At 34.4% G+C, this 20077-nt stretch overlaps 6 protein-coding genes across 7 annotated transcripts in view; 2 read left to right on the top strand and 4 right to left on the bottom strand.

Annotated features, from left to right (window-relative positions):
* The first annotated feature begins 723 nt into the window (after positions 1-723).
* LOC105314055 (putative uncharacterized protein DDB_G0290521) lies at positions 724-6524 on the top strand. Its single transcript, XM_011407979.2, has 9 exons — positions 724-819; positions 1076-1263; positions 1922-2777; positions 3151-3281; positions 4171-4357; positions 4805-4874; positions 5148-5244; positions 5472-5517; positions 6342-6524. Exons 2-9 carry the CDS (start codon positions 1234-1236, stop codon positions 6443-6445), a joined length of 1521 nt encoding a protein of 506 aa, XP_011406281.2. The 5' UTR covers positions 724-819; positions 1076-1233; the 3' UTR covers positions 6446-6524.
* Positions 6525-8377: 1853 nt separating this feature from the next.
* Positions 8378-10094, bottom strand: LOC100637222 (small nuclear ribonucleoprotein Sm D1-like). The gene is made up of 4 exons (XM_003389199.3): positions 10004-10094; positions 9876-9952; positions 8886-9074; positions 8378-8541 (listed from the first exon to the last, which is right to left on the bottom strand). The coding sequence occupies exons 1-4, from the start codon at positions 10015-10017 to the stop codon at positions 8462-8464; spliced, it is 360 nt and encodes a 119-aa protein (XP_003389247.1). The 5' UTR covers positions 10018-10094; the 3' UTR covers positions 8378-8461.
* A 37-nt stretch (positions 10095-10131) lies between these two features.
* On the top strand, positions 10132-15284 carry LOC100637726 (coiled-coil domain-containing protein 113-like). Its single transcript, XM_003389203.3, has 11 exons — positions 10132-10275; positions 10563-10642; positions 11067-11172; positions 11437-11554; positions 12300-12392; positions 13090-13149; positions 13254-13334; positions 13697-13960; positions 14322-14390; positions 14640-14726; positions 15121-15284. The coding sequence occupies exons 1-11, from the start codon at positions 10142-10144 to the stop codon at positions 15190-15192; spliced, it is 1164 nt and encodes a 387-aa protein (XP_003389251.1). The 5' UTR covers positions 10132-10141; the 3' UTR covers positions 15193-15284.
* Positions 15153-16490, bottom strand: LOC100637600 (core histone macro-H2A.1-like). The gene has a single exon (XM_003389202.3). The coding sequence runs from the start codon at positions 16428-16430 to the stop codon at positions 15345-15347; it is 1086 nt and encodes a 361-aa protein (XP_003389250.1). The 5' UTR covers positions 16431-16490; the 3' UTR covers positions 15153-15344.
* Positions 16491-16568: 78 nt separating this feature from the next.
* On the bottom strand, positions 16569-18875 carry LOC100637095 (ras-related protein Rab-13-like). Its single transcript, XM_011407972.2, has 2 exons — positions 18621-18875; positions 16569-17115 (listed from the first exon to the last, which is right to left on the bottom strand). Exons 1-2 carry the CDS (start codon positions 18813-18815, stop codon positions 16660-16662), a joined length of 651 nt encoding a protein of 216 aa, XP_011406274.1. The 5' UTR covers positions 18816-18875; the 3' UTR covers positions 16569-16659.
* Positions 18876-19266: 391 nt separating this feature from the next.
* LOC105314054 (high-affinity lysophosphatidic acid receptor-like) overlaps positions 19267-20077 on the bottom strand; it is a 7983-nt gene continuing 7172 nt past the window's right edge. For both annotated transcript variants that reach the window (XM_020001022.1, XM_020001023.1), the window contains one exon: positions 19267-19938. In XM_020001022.1, coding sequence (XP_019856581.1) covers positions 19595-19938 — 344 coding nt within the window. In that variant the 3' untranslated portion in view covers positions 19267-19594. The remainder of the gene's footprint in view (positions 19939-20077) is intronic.

Below are 20077 nucleotides of genomic sequence, written 5' to 3'. Positions count from 1 at the left end.
TATTGTTAATGATCATTAAGCCAAGATGATTAACTAATCAAAAATGTATAATATTACAGTTAAACAAAATGAGGCCTAAAGCAACAAAAATAAACTGTGCATGTCCTATAGTGTTGCATGAGTCCTAAAGTTCTTTGCTTTTAGCTGATGAGCTCCATTACTGAGCATCACAATAGTGATGCGCATAGCTATCAGCATTTGTGATTGCTTTATCACTTAGGATTGTTTTTAGCCAAATACTTACACAAGTCCTGACCATACTTTCAGAGCTATAGTCAATAGTATCGGCAAAACTGTGAGACCATTCATGAAGCAGGGTACCCTCCTTGCTTTCTGCAGTCTTTCTGCAAGACGTTTGAGTATTGTAGTACAGCCGACAAAGATAGACTGTATCCCTAATATTTCCCCATACATATAGGCATACTTGCCAGCTTCACAATCTGGGCCATTGTTGTAGTATGTTATGGCAGTGTGAGTTAGTCTATTTTTATATCTGTATTTATTTGCCGTAGCTGTCCTTCCAGTATCATATGCTAGTAGATATAGCAATACCTTAACTAATTTGACCTTTAGCTGTATCACCACAGAGCTTCATAATGAGCAGCCAGAGTCTCCTTATATCATAAAATATTTGTCCTGTAGTTTTTGTCAGCTGTTGAGCTCGCTTAAGCATGCTTTGTGGGAAACCCTGTTTGAAATAATGTACATGTACATGTATATAGTGTAGTTACATGTTTATATTGTGTGTATTTCTTTAGAAGAAAGACAGAGGGACTGCCTTAGTATCTACTAAGGAACATGCCAGGCCAAGAAATATCGGTAAACTACATGTACATATTTTATGCATAATAATTTTTATTTTGCACATTTAATGTACATGTACATGAAGCATATTGTACAGTTTTGCATCATTTACATATGTTAAATTATTGATACATGTACATGTATAGTATACAAGTATACCAGGTAATATTTTACCATTACCATGAATAATTCCAGTCGTGAATATGTCCCTATCTTTGATATACTGTACAACTACAATACACGACTACATGTACATGTTTTTCCCCGTCAGGTGGTACAGAAGTGGTAGATGATTTGAGATTAACATTAGACAAGACTAAACGCTTGCTAGCCCTTCAATCCAAAATATCATCAGATTACAAGAAAGAACTTGAAATACTACAAAATGAAGTTAAGGAAAGACGGAATGAGTGTGAAGATTTGAAGCAAATGCTAGACTTGAAGAATGATAAAATCAAGGTTAGTAGTACATGTATATACCATATAGCTGGTTTATTTCGTGTGGAATTAATTTTCGTGCAGGCTCAAATCCACTAAAATTAATTCCACTAAATTTTATTAAAACTAATTAAATATTAACAAAAATTTAGCAAGGCACTAAAATTAATTCTAATGAAAATTTAAGCAACAAAAATTTAAGGCCACAAAATAAACCAGCTATACGGTAATATTGTTAATAATTGTACATGTACGTGGTAATTTTACTGAGTACACATACCGGTACATTTTATTTAGGAAAAAATACATGTACATATAGATGTACATTTATTGCAAAATATATTTGTCACTTGATTACTGTACAGTACTTGTACATGTACGTACATCACCATCTTTTGGAAATTATCTTTGACCCATTTTTTTGTGACTAAGGCGAGTAAAATTTCTCTTTTGGTTTTTATTTTTATGAATGTACATTGACCTGTCTTAAGATAAAAGGATAAAACTTTTAATAATTAAAATTCTCAAAATCTACAAAAATAGTAGAAATTTTGGGACCATCGACCACATACAATGTACATGTGTGTGTAAATTTCTAGCTACTTGTATACAATGTATCTATGGTACGTAAATTACAGTACATGTACATGTATTTCATGGTCATCTATTCTTTCAATAGAAGTTAGAGTCACGTTTGGCGGAGGTTGCTTATAGAAGAAATAGACCATTTACTGGACACACTCCAGTACCAATCAGTAGCACTGAAATGTTTGAAGTTCAATCAAATTCAACTATCAACATATCAACTACTAAACATGCATCAACTAATGAACATAATAATAAACTCCTTGAAGGACAGTATATTAATGATCACTCAACTGCAATAGAAACTACTTCATCTCCACAAACAGCAACTCAACATGTTCCTTCTCATTCCACTGACACTCACTTTACTCCCGTCTCTCTTTCACCATCAACTGTCTCTCATTCTCCAACTGGCTCGCCCACTCAATTTAAAACTGGTTCGCCCACTCGTTCTCCAACTGGCTCACCCACTCAATTTAGAACCGGCTCACCCCCTCAATTTAAAACTGGTTCACCCACTCCTTCTCCAACTGGTTCGCCCACTCATCTTAGATCCGGCTCACCCACTCAATTTAAAACTGGTTCACCCACTCGTTCTCCAACTGGCTTGCCCACTCATTTTAGAACCAGCTCACCCACTCAATTTAAAACTGGTTCACCCACTCAATTTAAAATTGGTTCACCCACTCAATTTAAAATTGGTTCACCCACTCGTTCTTCAACTGGTTCGCCCACTCAATTTAGAACTGGCTCACCCACTCAATTTAAAACTGGTTCACCCACTCATTCTCCAACTGGTGTATCATCAGATGTTACTCCTTCATTAAGAGATTCTGTTGAAGTGAGTCCTTCTCCTCCTGTTTCTCCTCATGTTAGAGTGTCTCCTGGTAAAGACAGACTAGCAGTAACTGATGATACATTGTTTGGTGATAGTTCATTTGAAGAAGAAGGTACATGTCCTTGTACATGTACTGTACATTGTATACATTGTGTACATGAACAATTTTGAGGTCCAAAAATTGTGACATAATATATGCACTTAAAATTTTAATTTTCTATTTAGCCATATACATGTAGCAGGCCAACATACAGTTGTGACTTTTGCTCAAAATTTTGGGCGACATACATGTACACGTACATACATCATAATGCATGTACATGTACATTTTACCTGTAAATGTACTCCTTATGCTATGCACAAATTTACTGGTACAGTGTATTTTATACATCTAAAACTCTCTAATTTTCTGATGCATATAGTACAGGTACATGTACATGTACCATTTATGTGTCGATGTATTTCATTTGCACTATAATATTTAGATATACCCCTCCCTGATATTACACCTACTGAGGACTCACTGAGTGAAGATGAAGTGAAGTATAAGAATGACAGTCCTGTATTATTGCATGAAGCTAATGATTTGCTATCAACTAAACTGAATACAGAAGAGGTACATTATACAGTGATTCTACTGTTATTATAATTGTGGTAATTAATGGTGATGAAATTTCAATATCATGTTTGCCTTTTTGGTACTTCTTATGTAAGTCCTGGCTTCCCACTAAGGTATAAAAAAATAAGCTCATTTCTAAAAATGCTTATAACCGGGAAAATACATACATGTATAATTATTTGTCGAAATCAACTCAAACTCTCAATATAGCATATAAGGACATCAATATGTATCAGCTAAATGTAATAAAATTGGGGTTATTTCAAAGCCATTGTTATGAAAGAACCATAGGCTATAGCCTTTGCTTTTTTTTCAAAAATCTGCTCATTTTAAAAATGCTTAAACTCAAGGAACATTTATCAGAATCAATTCAAACTTTCTAGACAGCATAAGGACATAAAAATTGGGGGGGGGGGGTGATTTTGAAGCCATTCTTCTAAAAAAATTATGGGCTATATACATTTACATGTAGCCTTTGCTTCTTCTCAAAACTTGGCTCATTTTTTAATGCTCACTAATTCAAAAAAATATTTTGTCGGAATCAGTTCAAATTTTTTGCACAGCCATAAGAACATCATTATATTACATTTTAAAATCCAAAAATGATAATAAAAATTGGGGATCATTTTGAAGCCAAAAAACCATGGTCTATTACTTTAACTTTTAGACAAAGAAGCACATGTACATGTACAGGTGTACATGCTCATGCATGTATAAAAATTGCAGTCTTGATAAAAGCTACAATGTACATGTACATTATAATAATGACAAAATATTTAGGTTTCTAGTGAAGTATTTTTTGTAAATTTGTAATGTATGTACATGTATGTACGTGTATACTCAAATTATAGTAGTCATCTCTTTCTCCCTGTCTCTTTATCTTTAGGTATTTTTTTCTCTAACAATTATCTCATTTACATTAGAGGAAGATGCTGCTGTACTATCTGATCCTAATGTTAATAATATATTTGTTGAATATTCTTTTCTTGATTATGATATTGATGAATTGGAAACGCCTGTATCTCTGCCAAAACCACCTCCTGGACAACCGGCCATCTTTAATTTCACAACAGGTAAAAAATGCATGTACATGTATGCATGTACTTAATGTAATTATGTACAGTATGCATTTATACTGTACTGTGTTTGCTGATTTACTGTATACAGTGTACATGTACATGTATATCTGGCTATTTTTATGGGACTATATTTTATGGCTTGTACCTAGTGAGGCATTATGTGTTTTGTGTACTAAATCATAATATACTGTACATGTCAAATAATTATGTAGTGTACATGTACATGTACATGCATAAACATGAATATGTATTTACAATGCTTGTGCATAGTTATAATTTTAATGGTTGACAGTTTAAAGGGAATGGATCTTCAATTATTTAATGGTACACCTCAAACCATGAAAACCATAAAATACATGTACATATACATGCATGTATGATTATACATGTATATGTATGTGTGTACTGTACGTGTATGTGTACATGTGTTGTTTTTTGCAGATTTTCACATTCTCCCAATGAGCAATTCAATGAATTTATTACAAGAATTCTTATTGAGTAATGAACCAATGTAAGTTCAGTATTATGATATAGTATGAGAGTATAATGAAGTACTGTATAGTGAGTTTTTTAGGATAATCATTTTCATGAATGACCTAGTATTTATAGGTTTACAAAATAATTTTCTTGGATTTTCACTATTTTGCCATCTTGTACTGTATTAAATTGATTTTCAGGGAATTTAATTTTGCAAAATCTTAAAATCTGCAAAATTCTCGAAACTTGTTATCCTAAAAAACCCCTACTATAATGGTATATGACATTTTGTACTGTACACTTATAGAATAGAACTGAACCTAGTCCATGATCCTCAAGAAGAAGATGATAATGATAATATTGAATGTCAGGAACTGGGTACCGCTAATTTGAAACTGTTAGAAGTTAGTGCAACAAATAATTTATGTCACTATCAATAATTATTACAAAATTTTCCAAGAAAATGCCAAGAATTTATGTACATGTAAACCTTCTTGTCTTTGCATTTCGTAGTATAATGGTGTCATTAACTCATTATTATCATAGATATTATATTATCTACATGTATATGTTATTATCCTCTATAATGATAGGAAATGTATTATTTACATTTATTTATTATTGTACTTAGATATTGCAGAGTGAAGAAGGTGATTCTGTCGTTGTTGATGAAGACGGTAAGAAATAATGAAAACTCTGTGTTTGTGTGTGTTTGTACAATCAGTGTTTCTCAGAAAGCATGCTAAGTGAACTAAATAGTACATGTCTTTTGGAGTAAATCATTTAAGAATTTGTAAAAAAATCTATTTTTGATGGGAATCAACTCAAACTTATGGAGAATTCTCTCTTTTTCAATTTTGACAAATTTGACTAAAGACCATGTACAGGGATTTAGGCCCTAATTCTGAGCAACTTTCATATTCTTAAAAAATTCAGTTTTGATTGGAATCAAGAGTAGATAATTATCCACTCTTGTCGGAATCTATTCAAACTTTCTACACAACATAAGAACATGTACATGTATATGCATTAAGAAAAGCTATAACATTGGCAAATTCTTTCTGTTTTGATTTTAGCAAAATTTGGCCAGTGACCCTGTAGGACTATGGTCCAAATTTTGAGCAACTTTTAAAATTTGTAAAAAAATTCAATTTTGATCGGAATTAGCTCAAACTTTCTGCACAACATACTGTAAGTACAGAAAATTTCAATTTTGACGAATTAATTTGGCCCAAGACCATAGTACAGGGACTTTGGCCCCATTTTGAGCAACTTTTAAAATCTTGATCAGAATCAGCTCAACTGAACTTTTTACCCAACATAATATTACATGCATAATTATATAGTCATTTAAATGATATACATGTATCATAACTTAATCTTGTGGTAAACCTATACTGTACATGTATTTGTATGAAAACTGAGTAGTATAGACAGTTCTATTTTAGTTTATCTCTTGTTATTATTACTGACTATTTTTCTCATTTATCTATTTATTCAGTATTGAGTGTTGCTGATCCAGATGAGATGATGGGTTTCCTAACTATACAGATATCAGGGCTCAAGTCTCTGAAACAATTATCAGACAAACTAATAAAGAAATAGAATTCAATGATAACTTTATATACTTTGAATTCTTAATCTCTAGTTATCTAAACAGTAAATTCTCTGATATAATGATCAAGATAATGATAGTAATAGTCTTGATATCTATAGAATCAGACAGATTTGATTCTTTCTCATTATAAGCATGCACATCTACATGATGTACCATCCCATCAATAATGAAGAGCAAGAGTACTCTTGTGAAGAAGAATCACAATGACTGTTAACAAAGATAATAGAGTAAATGTACATGATCTACTGAAAATAATAATAATAATAATTAACAGTGATTTTAAAGTTGTTTCAAGATATCCTCCTTACACTTCTCGGACACTTGGCCTAGCTTTGACAGCATGCTCTCAGCCAATGACTCTGGAATACCAATCTCACTTGCATAGACTTTACTATACTTGGCTATGATATCGTATTTTTTGACATCAAAATTGGCTGCTACTTTCTCTTCAAAAATCTCCATTGCTTTACCTGTGATACCCTTTGAACGACACAGTGCAAAAGCAAGTTGGACCTCTGGTACTTCACCTATACATTCAAATGGTTTCTGAGTTCCCAGGCCGAGCATCTGAAAAAAGAAGACTTGGTTCTCCTCTACATCAAAAACATTCTCATCGCCAAAAGTATCATGAATGGTGTCTTTGGAAAAATAGGCTGAGAATCCCAACCAGACATAGCAGCACTTTGGACAGCGAAGACACCATGGTTTACCAAAATTACATGAGTGAGTGAAAGGGACAGCAGAAGCATAGGGAGTAAGATAAGAAAATATCAAAGGATCATGTACTGGCATCAAAGAACTGAAGTATGACAAATTAGATATTAAATTCTCTTTGATATATGATGAAAGGAGGCTCTCGCATTCATATGATTTTATCCACTGATGATTGATCTCTTCACCATCCCAAACCAAATTACCTTTATTGGCACTGCGCTCATTTCCTAAGCAAATACTTGTATAGCCATGCATTAGCACTAATGGTATTGTTTCAAATACAGCACTGAATAATTCAAAAGCTACAATGGATTCAACTTCAGCGTTAGGAATTACTCCAGGAAGAGGTGAGCTAAGGAATGTGTCTATGATGGACAGTCGGTGGTGTGCCTTCGATGCAGTGTACTCAACAAGAGACTCTGTGAGACCACGCTGTCTCTCAACCTGACCAAACATTGAATGTGCATAGCTTATTGAATGAAAGGGCTCTCCTATGTCTTCAAGAAGCTTCATTGATACTAGACTATCCTTCCCTCCTCCATTAAATGCTAGACAACGAACAGGGCCACTTTCAATGCTAATAACAGGATTCTTACTGCAACCAACGTCAGATCCAAAGAACTCAGGCCCTTTCCAATTTTTGAGGTTGTTTAAAAATCTCCATTCACCAAATGATTTGATGGTAAGTACTCGCCATAACTCTCCCAGTTTCTTATTGAAGTACTTAGACCAGTCCCCCAGGTCAATGTACTTGAGTGAAGGAGCCAGTGTACATAGTTTATTCATCTCGAATAATGCACAATGGAAGTAAATCTCCTCCATAAACGAGGCACCATATTTAGTGTCTAGCTCTTCTAGTTGGAATGGATACCAGACTGTGGTAGAGAAGTAGAGTCCCCCTGAGAGACGATACGACATGTACAGTTGTGGTCCAGAGTGAGAGATGAGCTCCAGCCTTGCAGTATCACCCAATGAGGCCACTCTTTCCTTCTCCTGTACATTTCTTGTTGCCATTACTCCAACCTGTACTTTAGTCTTGTGGCTTGTGCTGCTTAATTAGAGGTAGGGCAAATGGGAGTTACTGTAGATGCTTCAAAGTTACTTAACAATACTTAAAAAAACAATTCCAATAGCTTTGTCATTATTATCATCATCGTTATTATTATGTAGATCTAATTGCTGCATCAATTATTATTATTGTACTTATTCTCTCAATCATCATCAATAATTGGTGCATACATGTACATGAATGGTTACACTGTTTTAATTAAAATTAATTAAAAGTTCCTTCATCGTCGTCCTCTTGGAGCACCACGTCCCCTGCCACGCCCCCTACCTCTTCCTCTTCCTCTACCACGTCCCAAAGCAACTATAACAATAAAAATTAAAAATTCTTTAAAATTAATAGCAACATTTTGAGTATGTAGCAACAAATTTGCCAAATTAAAATACATTGAAAATTAATTTAATCAATTTGCCAAATTTCCTTCAGCGGTGCAGTCAAACCTGTCTATTCTAGACACTTTAGGACCCAATGATACTGTCCTGATTATGAAAGTTTCCTTATTTTAGAGGCTTATCAATTTTATGTTGCATTGAAGCTAATACCACTTGCTTATTGCTAAACTATCCATAATAGCAGGTTTGACAGTAAATATTACACACCCATAACTACCTGTACAGTCATAGGTACATATGTTGATTGTCACAAACCTTCTTTCTTTTTAGTTTTTCTTCTTGTAGTATCATCAACCAGCAATGTATCCAGAGGGACACTCTCAGGTAAAATATAGTATCTGATGTTGTTTCCTCTTAGACTCAGTGTGTCCAGTGCCAGGGGCTCTCTACCTTTCAGTGTCAATTTGACCGACTTTAAGTGAGTGTTCATACTCATATCAACACCTAATGACAATAATATTAACTACACAGCCAAGAATTATCATGCCGATACAGTACTACTGCCCAAAGTCAATGAATCAGGTCTGATTACTTAAGTGATGCAGTTCTGATAGGCTATCAGGACTGTATCACTTAAGCAATCAGGCCTGATTCATTGATTTTGGGCAGTATAGCACTGTATCAGCATGATAATTCTTGGCTGCATGTGTAGGTGAATGTAAACATTGAAGGGGCGAGCATGAGCCATCAATTAACATTGTTTGAAATAAGATTGAACTAAATAAAATCAATCCAGCTCTTAGCCTGCATGCATGTTCAGACCCCATCCTCACGGCCGGGGTCTGAAAAGAGCAAACACACCAGTTAACACAACCAAAATAACCCAGTAAAAGAGACAAGAATGAACTGTCTTGCCACTCAGAAAAATGAGCCAAGCTAAAAGTCTCAGTTATCAAGCTTCTCTCTCAATTTTAATTCTGTCAATGAGAGGACTAATCTAGAGGAGTCTTAGATCAAACTGCTTTTAAGTTCTTCAGCCTTTAGAGATGCTTTAGACAGCCCCTCTCTCTTATCAGCTCAAACTTCTACACAACACAAGTACATATGCAAAAGTAAAAATAATTAAAAATGGAAAATTCTCTCCGCCAAGTCAATTTTGCCAAAATACATACATGTAGTAGAACACTATTGGGGCAACGAAGTTAATCTACAAGGCATGATTTAAAATAGCAAAAACTCATTAAAGCTACATTGAAAATATTACTAGATTCACTCCATAGTATATAATTAGTAGGTGTGGCTTACCAGCAACTGTCCCATGTACTACAGTACCATTCTTCAGCTCTATAGTGACAGTTTCATGATTTAGTTTCATCAAAAACCTTTATTATTAAAATAATGATAGATAAACCACTATTGCATCTATATCTAACCTCACTAGCTTCATCTCTCAAAGGATCCAAAATGATTTTCTTTTCCAGACTCTTATTACGTTTGTGTGTATAGTACTGGTGGTGGGCGTTAATTAGAATCGTCGCTATGGTTACGGTTGTTGGAACACTTGATTGAAGATGGCGGCTAGTTTGTCTCGGACAGTAAGCGAGGTATCCGGGTCACTGGTTAGTGATTCGTCGAATCCAGTGCCTCCTGAGTCTCTACTGGAAATGGAAACTGACCAGATCAAGCAATTGTTGGAACAAACCGAGTAAGAATCAGTATTAATTAATTTAATCATACAAACCAATATTTTTTGTCATTATTATGAGTTACAAGATGTCACTTGCATATACTTTGCACTAATTTTTGCAGTTTGGCAATCAAGACCTTTATCAGCTTAAAATTTTGGATGTATGTGATTATATGTACATCAGACAATTTAAAATAGAATATACATGTACATGTACTGTAGATACATGTACATTTATGTGGCTAATAACAAATTAACACACTGAGAAGGACTGACTTCACATGTTCATGATTGTTTAATTACAGGCATACTTGTAAATTTCTTGAGAAAGAAGTTAACATGTTTGAAAAATTTATTAAAAGACTTGATCCTAAAGACATGATGGGTAAGTAGTAATATAAACCTGTACAGTACATGTACATTGTATTTATAGTGAGTAAAAATACATGTTGTACATTGCTCTTGTACATGTACATGTATGTGTACATGCACGTACATGTACATGTATATGTACATGTAGTCATGTACTATATATCCTTAAAGAAAAGCTGGATGTGAATAAGCGCTGGGGTAGCAATAGAATGGAAGTATAAATACACAAATCTAGCCTTCTTGTAACTGAGATACATGGTAGATAGTTCCTTAAGTTCTTGAAGTCAAGTGCATGAGGTCCCTGGTTTGAATCCCGCTCTAGGCCAAAGTTTTTTTATTTAAAAATTTTTTTGAGGTTCAAATACCATTTTATGAAATAGATGCCTGGGCTTTTAATGGTACATGAGAGAGATGTAATTTTTTGTATTATTTTTCAGTTTCTAATGCAGCAGCAGCTCAGCTGGAGTCACGTGTGCTGCCAGCAGTGGGAGGAGGGCAGAGGAAAAAAGGAAGACAAAGAATAGGAGGACCCAGTGTGGAAAAGTACATAGTAAAAATATAAAATGAATGTGCATAATAACGATAATGATGATTTTTACAATGTATGTACATTGTACATGTGTACATGTACATGTAAGAGACTGAAGGTAGAATGTAAATTTTAATTTATTCAGTATTCTCAGTGACGTACATGTAAAGTTGGTATTCTTGTTTTTTATATTATACATGTACATACATACACATGTACATGTACTTATACTCTTGTTACATTGTTTTTTTGTTGTTGTTATTATTATATCTGTGTAGGCTATTGAAGTTAACATTGGAACAGAAGTGTGACATAGCTAGCAGGGAACTGGATGAACTGAGGGAAGAAGTGAACAAGAAATGTAGAGAAAAAGAAAAAACACTTGACAACCACAGGGTATGGAGAGAGAGAGAGGGAGGGAGGGAGGGAAAGAGGGAGGGAGGGAGAGGGAGAGGGAGAGAGCATGTTTTAAGATAAATGGAGAGAGAGATACATGTAGGGAGAATGAGGGAGAGAAGGAGAGGGAGCAACAAGAGAAAGAAGCATGTATATTATGTATGTGTAAAAGCATAGAGACAATTAAAGTTAATGTACATGTAATAGGGCGTATTCATTACTTTTATTTGAATAATTATAAATTACGGTCAATGGGGCAGAAGTGCATTATTAGTGCAATGTCAATGGCAATGCAGTCCAAGATAGAGGCCTTGTTGCCAGGTAGAGAAGCAGAGGAACTGAAAGTTGCTGGGCTCAAACACTTGCTTGAGTCCATAGGAAAGTCCATGTAAGGAAGAAAGGTGATTGCACAAATTAATGTTTTCTTACCTTTCTTATAAACCAGCTTTTCTTCCTTACATGGACTTTCCTATGGACTCAAGCAAGTGTTTGAGCTCAGCGACTTTTGGTTCCTCTGCTCCTCTACCTGGCAACAAAGCCTCTATCTTGGACTGCATCACCATTGACATTGCACTAATAATGCGTTTCTGCCCCATTGACTGTAATTTATAATTATTCAAATCAGAGTAACAAATACACCCTATTTGTAGATGCTGTGCTTATACAATGTAGTATTATAAAAATACATGTACATCTACACTGTACATGTATATGTACAGGTTGATTGCGTTACTTTTATTATTAGGCTATGATAACAGAGTGTGACTTCTTATTGTCTGAATTAACAAAATCTTCCTATGAGTTTCAAAGAGACATAATAAGAACAACAAATAAACAAGTAATTAATAATAATAATAATAAGTATACTAATAATAATAATAATTAATAATTTACGATGTTACAATGTATGTGTACATTGTACATGTACATGTTTGTGTGCTTTAATTGTAACATGCAGTTAAGTTACATGTTGATGTACTGTAGCTTTAAACTGGTTTTGTCTATTTCATTTTTGTTGCAATAATTATACAGATATACTGTACAAATGTATATACATGTACATGTACATGTAGATATGTTCTATTCGTTTACATGTACATGACATGTTTTAAAACAATACTATACATGAATAATTAACAGATTAACGATTCTATTCACATGCATGTAAGTGTGTAATACTTAGTAATTCTATGATTCATTAGCAATGAGCTAATTATTGTGCAAGTAAGTGTACTACATGTACATGTATTTTTAACAGGCATAAAACTACATAAAAATACATGTAACTACAAGTACATGTATATGTATTTTTTCTTTTACGTACTCCTCAGTGTAGAGCTACAATTCATTGCATGCTAATACTAGTGTACATGTACATGTACAGAACATACATGTACATACAGTATGTTACATGTATCTAACATGATCCATCTACATGTACATGTAGCATGTAAAAGCACATGTACATGCAACTGCTCAATACACTTGTACTGTTGTACATGCATGACTGGTTGTTAACTTTATGTTGTTTTTAGAGAGGTAACGTGTTGACTGAGAAGCTATTCAGATATTTTGAAGAGTACATTAAATCAAGAGTAAGAGATCTAAGAGATCATTAATTATTATTTTGTTTATCATACATTTTAATTATTGACATTGATAAAATTAATAATTTATTTCTATTTTTTGATAATTGTAGGATAGTTTGGTTGAGAAGATTGGCCTAAAGAATTCAGCTATGAAAGTGAAAAGAAAGAAATTAATGAACCAACTGAAACAAGTAATAATAATAATATTGACAATTAAGCCACACTTATATATACAATGTATGTAAATACTGTAACATACATGTGTACATGTATGCACAATACTTGTACATGTATTTGTAATTTGGCAGTCAAAGATTCATTTTTTGTTAAAATTTTAATCATTTCTTTTATACTATAGAATGTCCATACATGCATGGACAATGTACATGTATTTATTTAAACAAAATACAAGTTTAAATATTTTTTGACCAAACCTTAAAACCTTGTTTTGTGCATGTCATATTTACAACGTACAGTACAATGTATGTACATGTACATGTACTCTTGTACATTATTAATACATGTACATTTACATGTATTTCTACGTCCATAGAAAGAGGAGAGCGGTGAGGTCAGACACGAAGTTGATTACGATCAATTGAAAATTGAAAACAAGCAGTTACACGAACGCGTTGATGAGAAGAACACTCAACTACTTGAGCTCAAACTCTCAGCAGGAAAGACAATGCAGACGCTGAACTATTATAAGACTAAAGTATCCGGTATGTCAGCTGATAGTAAGAGACTGGATGATGAGATAGCACAGAGACAGGAACTGCTATCTAAAATAGAAACCGAATCAGAACTAGTAACTATTGTAAGTACATGTACATGTACATTGTACGTAATTATACATGTACTACATGCAGACGTCCACATAAGCATTCTAAATACAATATATACATGTACATGTACATGTACATGTATGTACAGTACAGTGTCTTATTTATATCATAGTTATGTTCTTACTTATAGTGACATGTGCATGTACATGTACATGCACAAGTTTACATTAATTAAAAAGTACATGTACATGTAGATGATGTGCATGTATGTACATTCTATATTGTATAACTTAATTTTGCTTTCAATTATTAATTTACTGTTATTAGACACAGTACATGTACGTAGCTGTACAGCTTCTACGTGTTATTTTTATGTTTATTTATCATTTATAGGAGAAGTCAAGGGCTGAAGAGTCTAATAAAGGTATTCATTCAAGACTGGACAATTATCGTGTACCTGAAGTAAGACCATTCTCCTGGTTTCCTATGCATTGTATAACTATAACTTAATTAAGCAAAATGTACTGTACATAAAATCCCTGCTGGGCCGTGGGCCAAATTTTGCCAAAATTAAACAGAATAGAATTTGCCATTTTTGTATTTTTATTGATGCATAGAAAGTTTGAGCTGCATGATTCCAATCAAAATTGGATTTTTTATGATTTTTAAAAGTTGCTCAAAAATCATTATCATCATTATTATCATAAACAGGTAATGGCCTATGTATCAGAGAGAGCTAGTCAGTATGAACTAATGAAGACACTGCATATCTGGCAAAGAAAAGTTGAAATAGCCGAAGTAAATTTAGCATCCTACACACACAACATGTACATGTACGTATACACATGTACATGTACGTGTACATCATAGACAGTAGTGATGAATAGTAGTAAGAAATACTCATCATAGACTTGATGTAGAGTATACAAGTACATGTACATGCATTGAATTTACATCAGTACACTCTGTATGTAGTACTTTCGTGTAACTACATGTACATGTACATGGCTGCTCCTTATTATTATTATTATTTGAAACAAAAAAATTGACAGCATAAACTATTAAATTTCACATACCACAATCAATTAATTAATTTAGAACGACAATAGTACTTATACTTGTGGAATTATTTGTCAATGAGCTATGGATATTTTTATTAATAGTAATTTTGCTCTTTTTATTTAATTATTAGATGACATTAAGGACGCATCAACAAACATGGCATCAGTTGACCAAACGATCACTTCAATACAAAACAAACTAAAAATAAAACCACATGATATAATTATATAACACTGCACACTCCATCAAGTAAAGTATTATTATATAAAAATATAATTTGAATAGCTATAAAAATATACAGTACTACTACAAGCAGTTCTACAATTAATAAATCTTCACTATGCACTGTAATAGTTACATTTCAAGTCTTGCTAGTTCAGATGTGTATATCCCAATACTCTCCATGTCATACAGGACAAAGAAGACCTGCTTTACAGATCCACTGGTCCCAGTATAATAATCTTTAATAGTGCGGAGTATACTTTGAGCTGATGTCTGCTTAGGAAAGCTGTTAGACCCACTAGCTATGGATGGGAAACCAACTGAAGACAACTTATGCTTCTCTGCAACATTCAAACAAGATTGAACCGACTTCTCTAGCTTTGATAAAGCATCATCGCTACCCCAGGAAGGACTATGAACATGTATGACATGAGCACAAGGGAGTGAGCCTGCTCCACTGATAACAGCATCACCGACACCAATACTACCTTTAGATGAGGTTTGGTTCACTTGTGTCCTAAAGGCAGGCCCTCCAGCATTACTGAGTGCTGATCCACACTGACCCGATAATGACAGACTACCGTTAGTTGGATGAATGACTGCATCACACGCGATGGTTGATATATCTCCCTGGACTACCGTCAGTTTCTGACCCCCTGACAATATCTTTTCGCTTAATGTAGTGTATCCTTTTCCGGACCCCTTGGTAACAGGAGTAACGGTCTCTGGACCTGGCAGTGACAATAATTTACGACCCCTTCCCTTACCCTTCTTGCTAGGAGCAGCAGGTGTGGGTCTCTTCCTTTTAGAAACAGACGTTGGTTTCTTCATAGATGGTTTCTTGCTGCTTTCCTTCCTTTTTGAACTCAGTAAAGACTGGTGTATGTTAGGCAGTACTCCTCCTTCCCGTATTGTGACTCCTGACAACAACTTGTTGAGCTCTACATCATTTGCAATGGCTAGTAACAAGTGCCTCGGGTTAATCAGTCTCTTCTTGTTATCCCTTGCTGCGTTCCCAGCTAACTCCAGCACTTCGGCTGCCAAATACTCCAGTACAGCTCCTAAATAAACTGGGGCACCTACTGCTATCCTCTTTCTTAAGCAGGCCTTTTTTAGGTATCGGGATAAACGAGAAACGGGGAACACTAGGCCGGCTTTAGCTGATTTACTCAGCCTCTGGGTCTTACGCCTTGCTGTCGTTGATCCTCTAGCACTCATGACTCACTGAGCACAGTCTTGTCTTCTTTTGGCAGAAAAGGACGCGAAGAGAATAATCACGTGATGCAATTGGAATGCGTCAATTAACTTGGTTTCTATGGCAATATGCTCATACACGCCCACGCAATCGCAAATTCATTTTAAGGTATTAAGAATCAGTATCATGGAATGTAAATGGACATTGTTACAATAAAAATCAATTAATAATTATTAATTAATAAGTATAATACTAACTACATTTTGAACACAAAGCCTTCTTCTTTTTCATTTCTTCATCATCAGGACTACTAGTTGCTCTAATGGTCTTCCTTCTCTCTATTGGAGTATCACTCAGTAAATAGGCCAGATCATCAAAGAGTTCATCAAATCCACCATCATTATTCTTAGTCGATATCTCATACTTTAAACTATTGTCTATTCCACAAAATTCAGCAACTTCATTGACTCTATTTGCACTCACTGTCCTATTGAGATCAACCTTGTTACCAACCAGTAAAACTTTGAGTGAATCTACTGTATCTCCAATCCTGTGCTTACTGAAGCTTTCAGACCAGTTCCTTATATTACCAATGCTCTCTTGATTATCAACTGCATACACTAGTATGACTGCTCTTGCGTGTCTGAAGTAAGTGGGTGGGATTGTCGATGTGTATCTCTCCATGCCTGCTGTGTCATAGAGTGTCATCTAAAAATAGAATATGAGTGTTACTATAAATAGAATAGCAGCAATAACAGAATATGAGTATTATAAACTGTTAGTGCCATTAACTTATTATGATAGGATACGAGTTAGTTGTTACTATAAATAGAATACAAGTGTTACTTACTATAAATAGAATCACTAACATAATTATTATTTCTAAAACTTAATCAGTCTAAAAATAAATTACAAAGCAGAGCAATGTCAAAGTGGGAATTAGTGTTGCATAACTTTTCTAGTTTCAAAATAATATTAATTCCAAGCTATTTTAAATTTCTACTAAAAGTGCAACAGTAGTTCCAACATGCATACATACATGTACACGTGTAGCATTTTTTGGAAAAAAAATACCGTATAGCGGGAAATTTTGGAAGGGATTAAATTTGGCAAATTTGGCATTTTGATAGCCAATCGCCAAAATAAAATCCACCATTTTGAGCCATTATACGCATGCTCAATGGCAAATGGCCACAAATTTGTCAAATCCGCCAATCACCAAAATTCAGCCCCTCCAAATTTACCCACTATACGGTAAATTTCTCCAAGTTAAACTTGCAAAATACCAATACGTGACAAAATTTCTATTGTGAACATTAGATATGGAAATACCATTATGATACATGTATAGTGTATCTGGTTTCACTTGGTTATAGACACACACATACATTATAAACGATAAAATTGTTAGGCTACTGTCAAAGCTAACATAACAAACATCAATGAAACTGTGGGTCAAGTCCGAAATAACAAGGGAACAACTTTAAAAATCTTAATTTTCATTATGGCAACTAATAAGACAAGGTTTACAACTGGTTCAAAGGTTATGGTGAATACCCCTAACTCACAATTATTACATAATATTTAAACTTTACTATTTACTACACACAGCTACAGTTAACAATATTAATATAATTATCAAGTTTATTGTTAAGGCGGGATCTCAATATGACGCATGGGTATCTGTCATGACCCGAAGTGCTGTATAAACCAATGGGAACATGCATCAATGCGTCAGATTAAATCATTTCTATTCTTACGCATTGATGCATAGTTCCATTGGTTTATACAGCACTTCCGGTCATGACGCTAGTGCAGGAAAAGCAATGCGTCATATTGAAACCTACCTTTAGACATAGGAACAAATTTCGAGAGACCAATCTAACTAAAGTTGTGAGAGTTAAGGTGCCAGTATATTTGTCTGTGAAAAGTAATTGGTTAATACTATATTGGACAATTCCTTATCATCTTGTACATGCACTGTATACGGTAATTTTGGAGGGAATAAAAATCTGAAAAATTTGACGTTTTTAATTTTGATAGCCATTTGCCAAATTAAAACCTGCCATTTTTAAACTATGGTCACAAATTCGCTAAATTGAAACCCATCAAACATCAAAATTCTAGCAAATCTATCACTCACCTTCAAAATTTAATACCTGCTATATTGTGCAATCATAGTATACATTAATTTAGTATCAACAAATATTTACCTGTACTTTTGTACCCCTCACAGTCCATTCCTTGTAATGCTCTGCTAGGTACCGAGTGGAAGATGTTGTCTCTATAAAACGATCAGTTTTAAATCTGAGGAACATTGACGTTTTTCCAACTGTTTCATCGCCGACCAGTACTACCTTGTTAGTTGTTGGATCTACACGTTTATCTGATTCACCGCTCAGTGACATGATAGAGTTTAAGAATGAAAGGTGGCTGGCTTTGTGATTGAACAGGCCACAGGCAGACCTAAGCTAGGGGCGGGGCTGGACAAGGTTTAATATTCTACAAAATGCGCATGCGCAAAACCACGTGTATTCACGTGATGCCAAATGGAGCATCATAAAGGGTGGGTGTACAAGGAGTGCAAGCATAATTGGTGCACTTGGCTGATATTTTGTCAACAGATTGACTCGGTTAGTGGGTGCATCTTGGTCATTTATGGGTACTAATCAAGAGTGCTTAATATTATGTACATACTCATGGTGCCAATGTGAATGTACCAAAAAATGACACCCCAGATCAGTCCATACTCCTCCCAGTCTGGGGCCAGACTATCCCAGGACCCAGTTCATAAGTTGAGGTTTGTCTCTACAGATATTAAATATCTGTAGAGTAGTAATGTGGACATCATTGTGGACGCAGTATATTGTATTTTCAATATGAACATGAAATAAAATCTAACAAAATAAGTTAAACTAAAAACCTTAATTAAAATGATATTTTTGTTCAGTCCAGCCTTAGTTCTAAAAAATACAAAGCATTATTTGATGTTGCAGGTGCTTGTTTGTGTAACCAAGCAATGCTTCCGTTTTAATCCTATTGATAACATTGCTCATAATAGACAACAATTTAAACAAACATGTTTACAGTCGAAAGTGAATATGCAATTTCTACTTGATAAGGCTAGCAACTCACAGACACATTACAGCTATAACATTAAGGTAGCAAATTCGTGAAAGCTGGTAATTTAAATAGTGTAAGATGATGTTGTGGCATTTGAAGGTTTTACTGTTTGAGCAGAAGAACTTTGATGGTATGTTTTTCCCCGTTTTATGCTCCTGGACAAAGTTCGATGACCCTTGACAATAGCATCCTTTATGTCCCTCCTGAAGAATGATTGCACCAAAGGAATGAGAACAGTCAGAAGTAAAAGGACAACAAAAGCTACAGCATATGCTGCTGGTGTTAAAACATCAGTGAAAATCTCAATCAATCCAAATGAAACAATAGGTGCATAGCACAATTTGTGTACTATTATCAGCATACCAAATAATCCAATGACTCTCCTCTCTTGAGCTGCATATGGGTTACCTGGGCTTGCTGCAGTGGATATGTTTGTTGCAGCATTTTTAAGATATTTTCTAGTGAAACACATTGTCCATATAGATGTGACTGTAATGCTTCCAATGAATATTGATATGACTATAAAAGAAAATATAGCATACCCTGC

The sequence above is a fragment of the Amphimedon queenslandica genome, unplaced genomic scaffold (assembly GCF_000090795.2).
Source record: "Amphimedon queenslandica unplaced genomic scaffold, v1.1 AMPQUscaffold_13121, whole genome shotgun sequence".
NCBI lineage: Eukaryota > Metazoa > Porifera > Demospongiae > Haplosclerida > Niphatidae > Amphimedon > Amphimedon queenslandica.
This window is presented reverse-complemented; position numbering and strand designations above follow the sequence as displayed.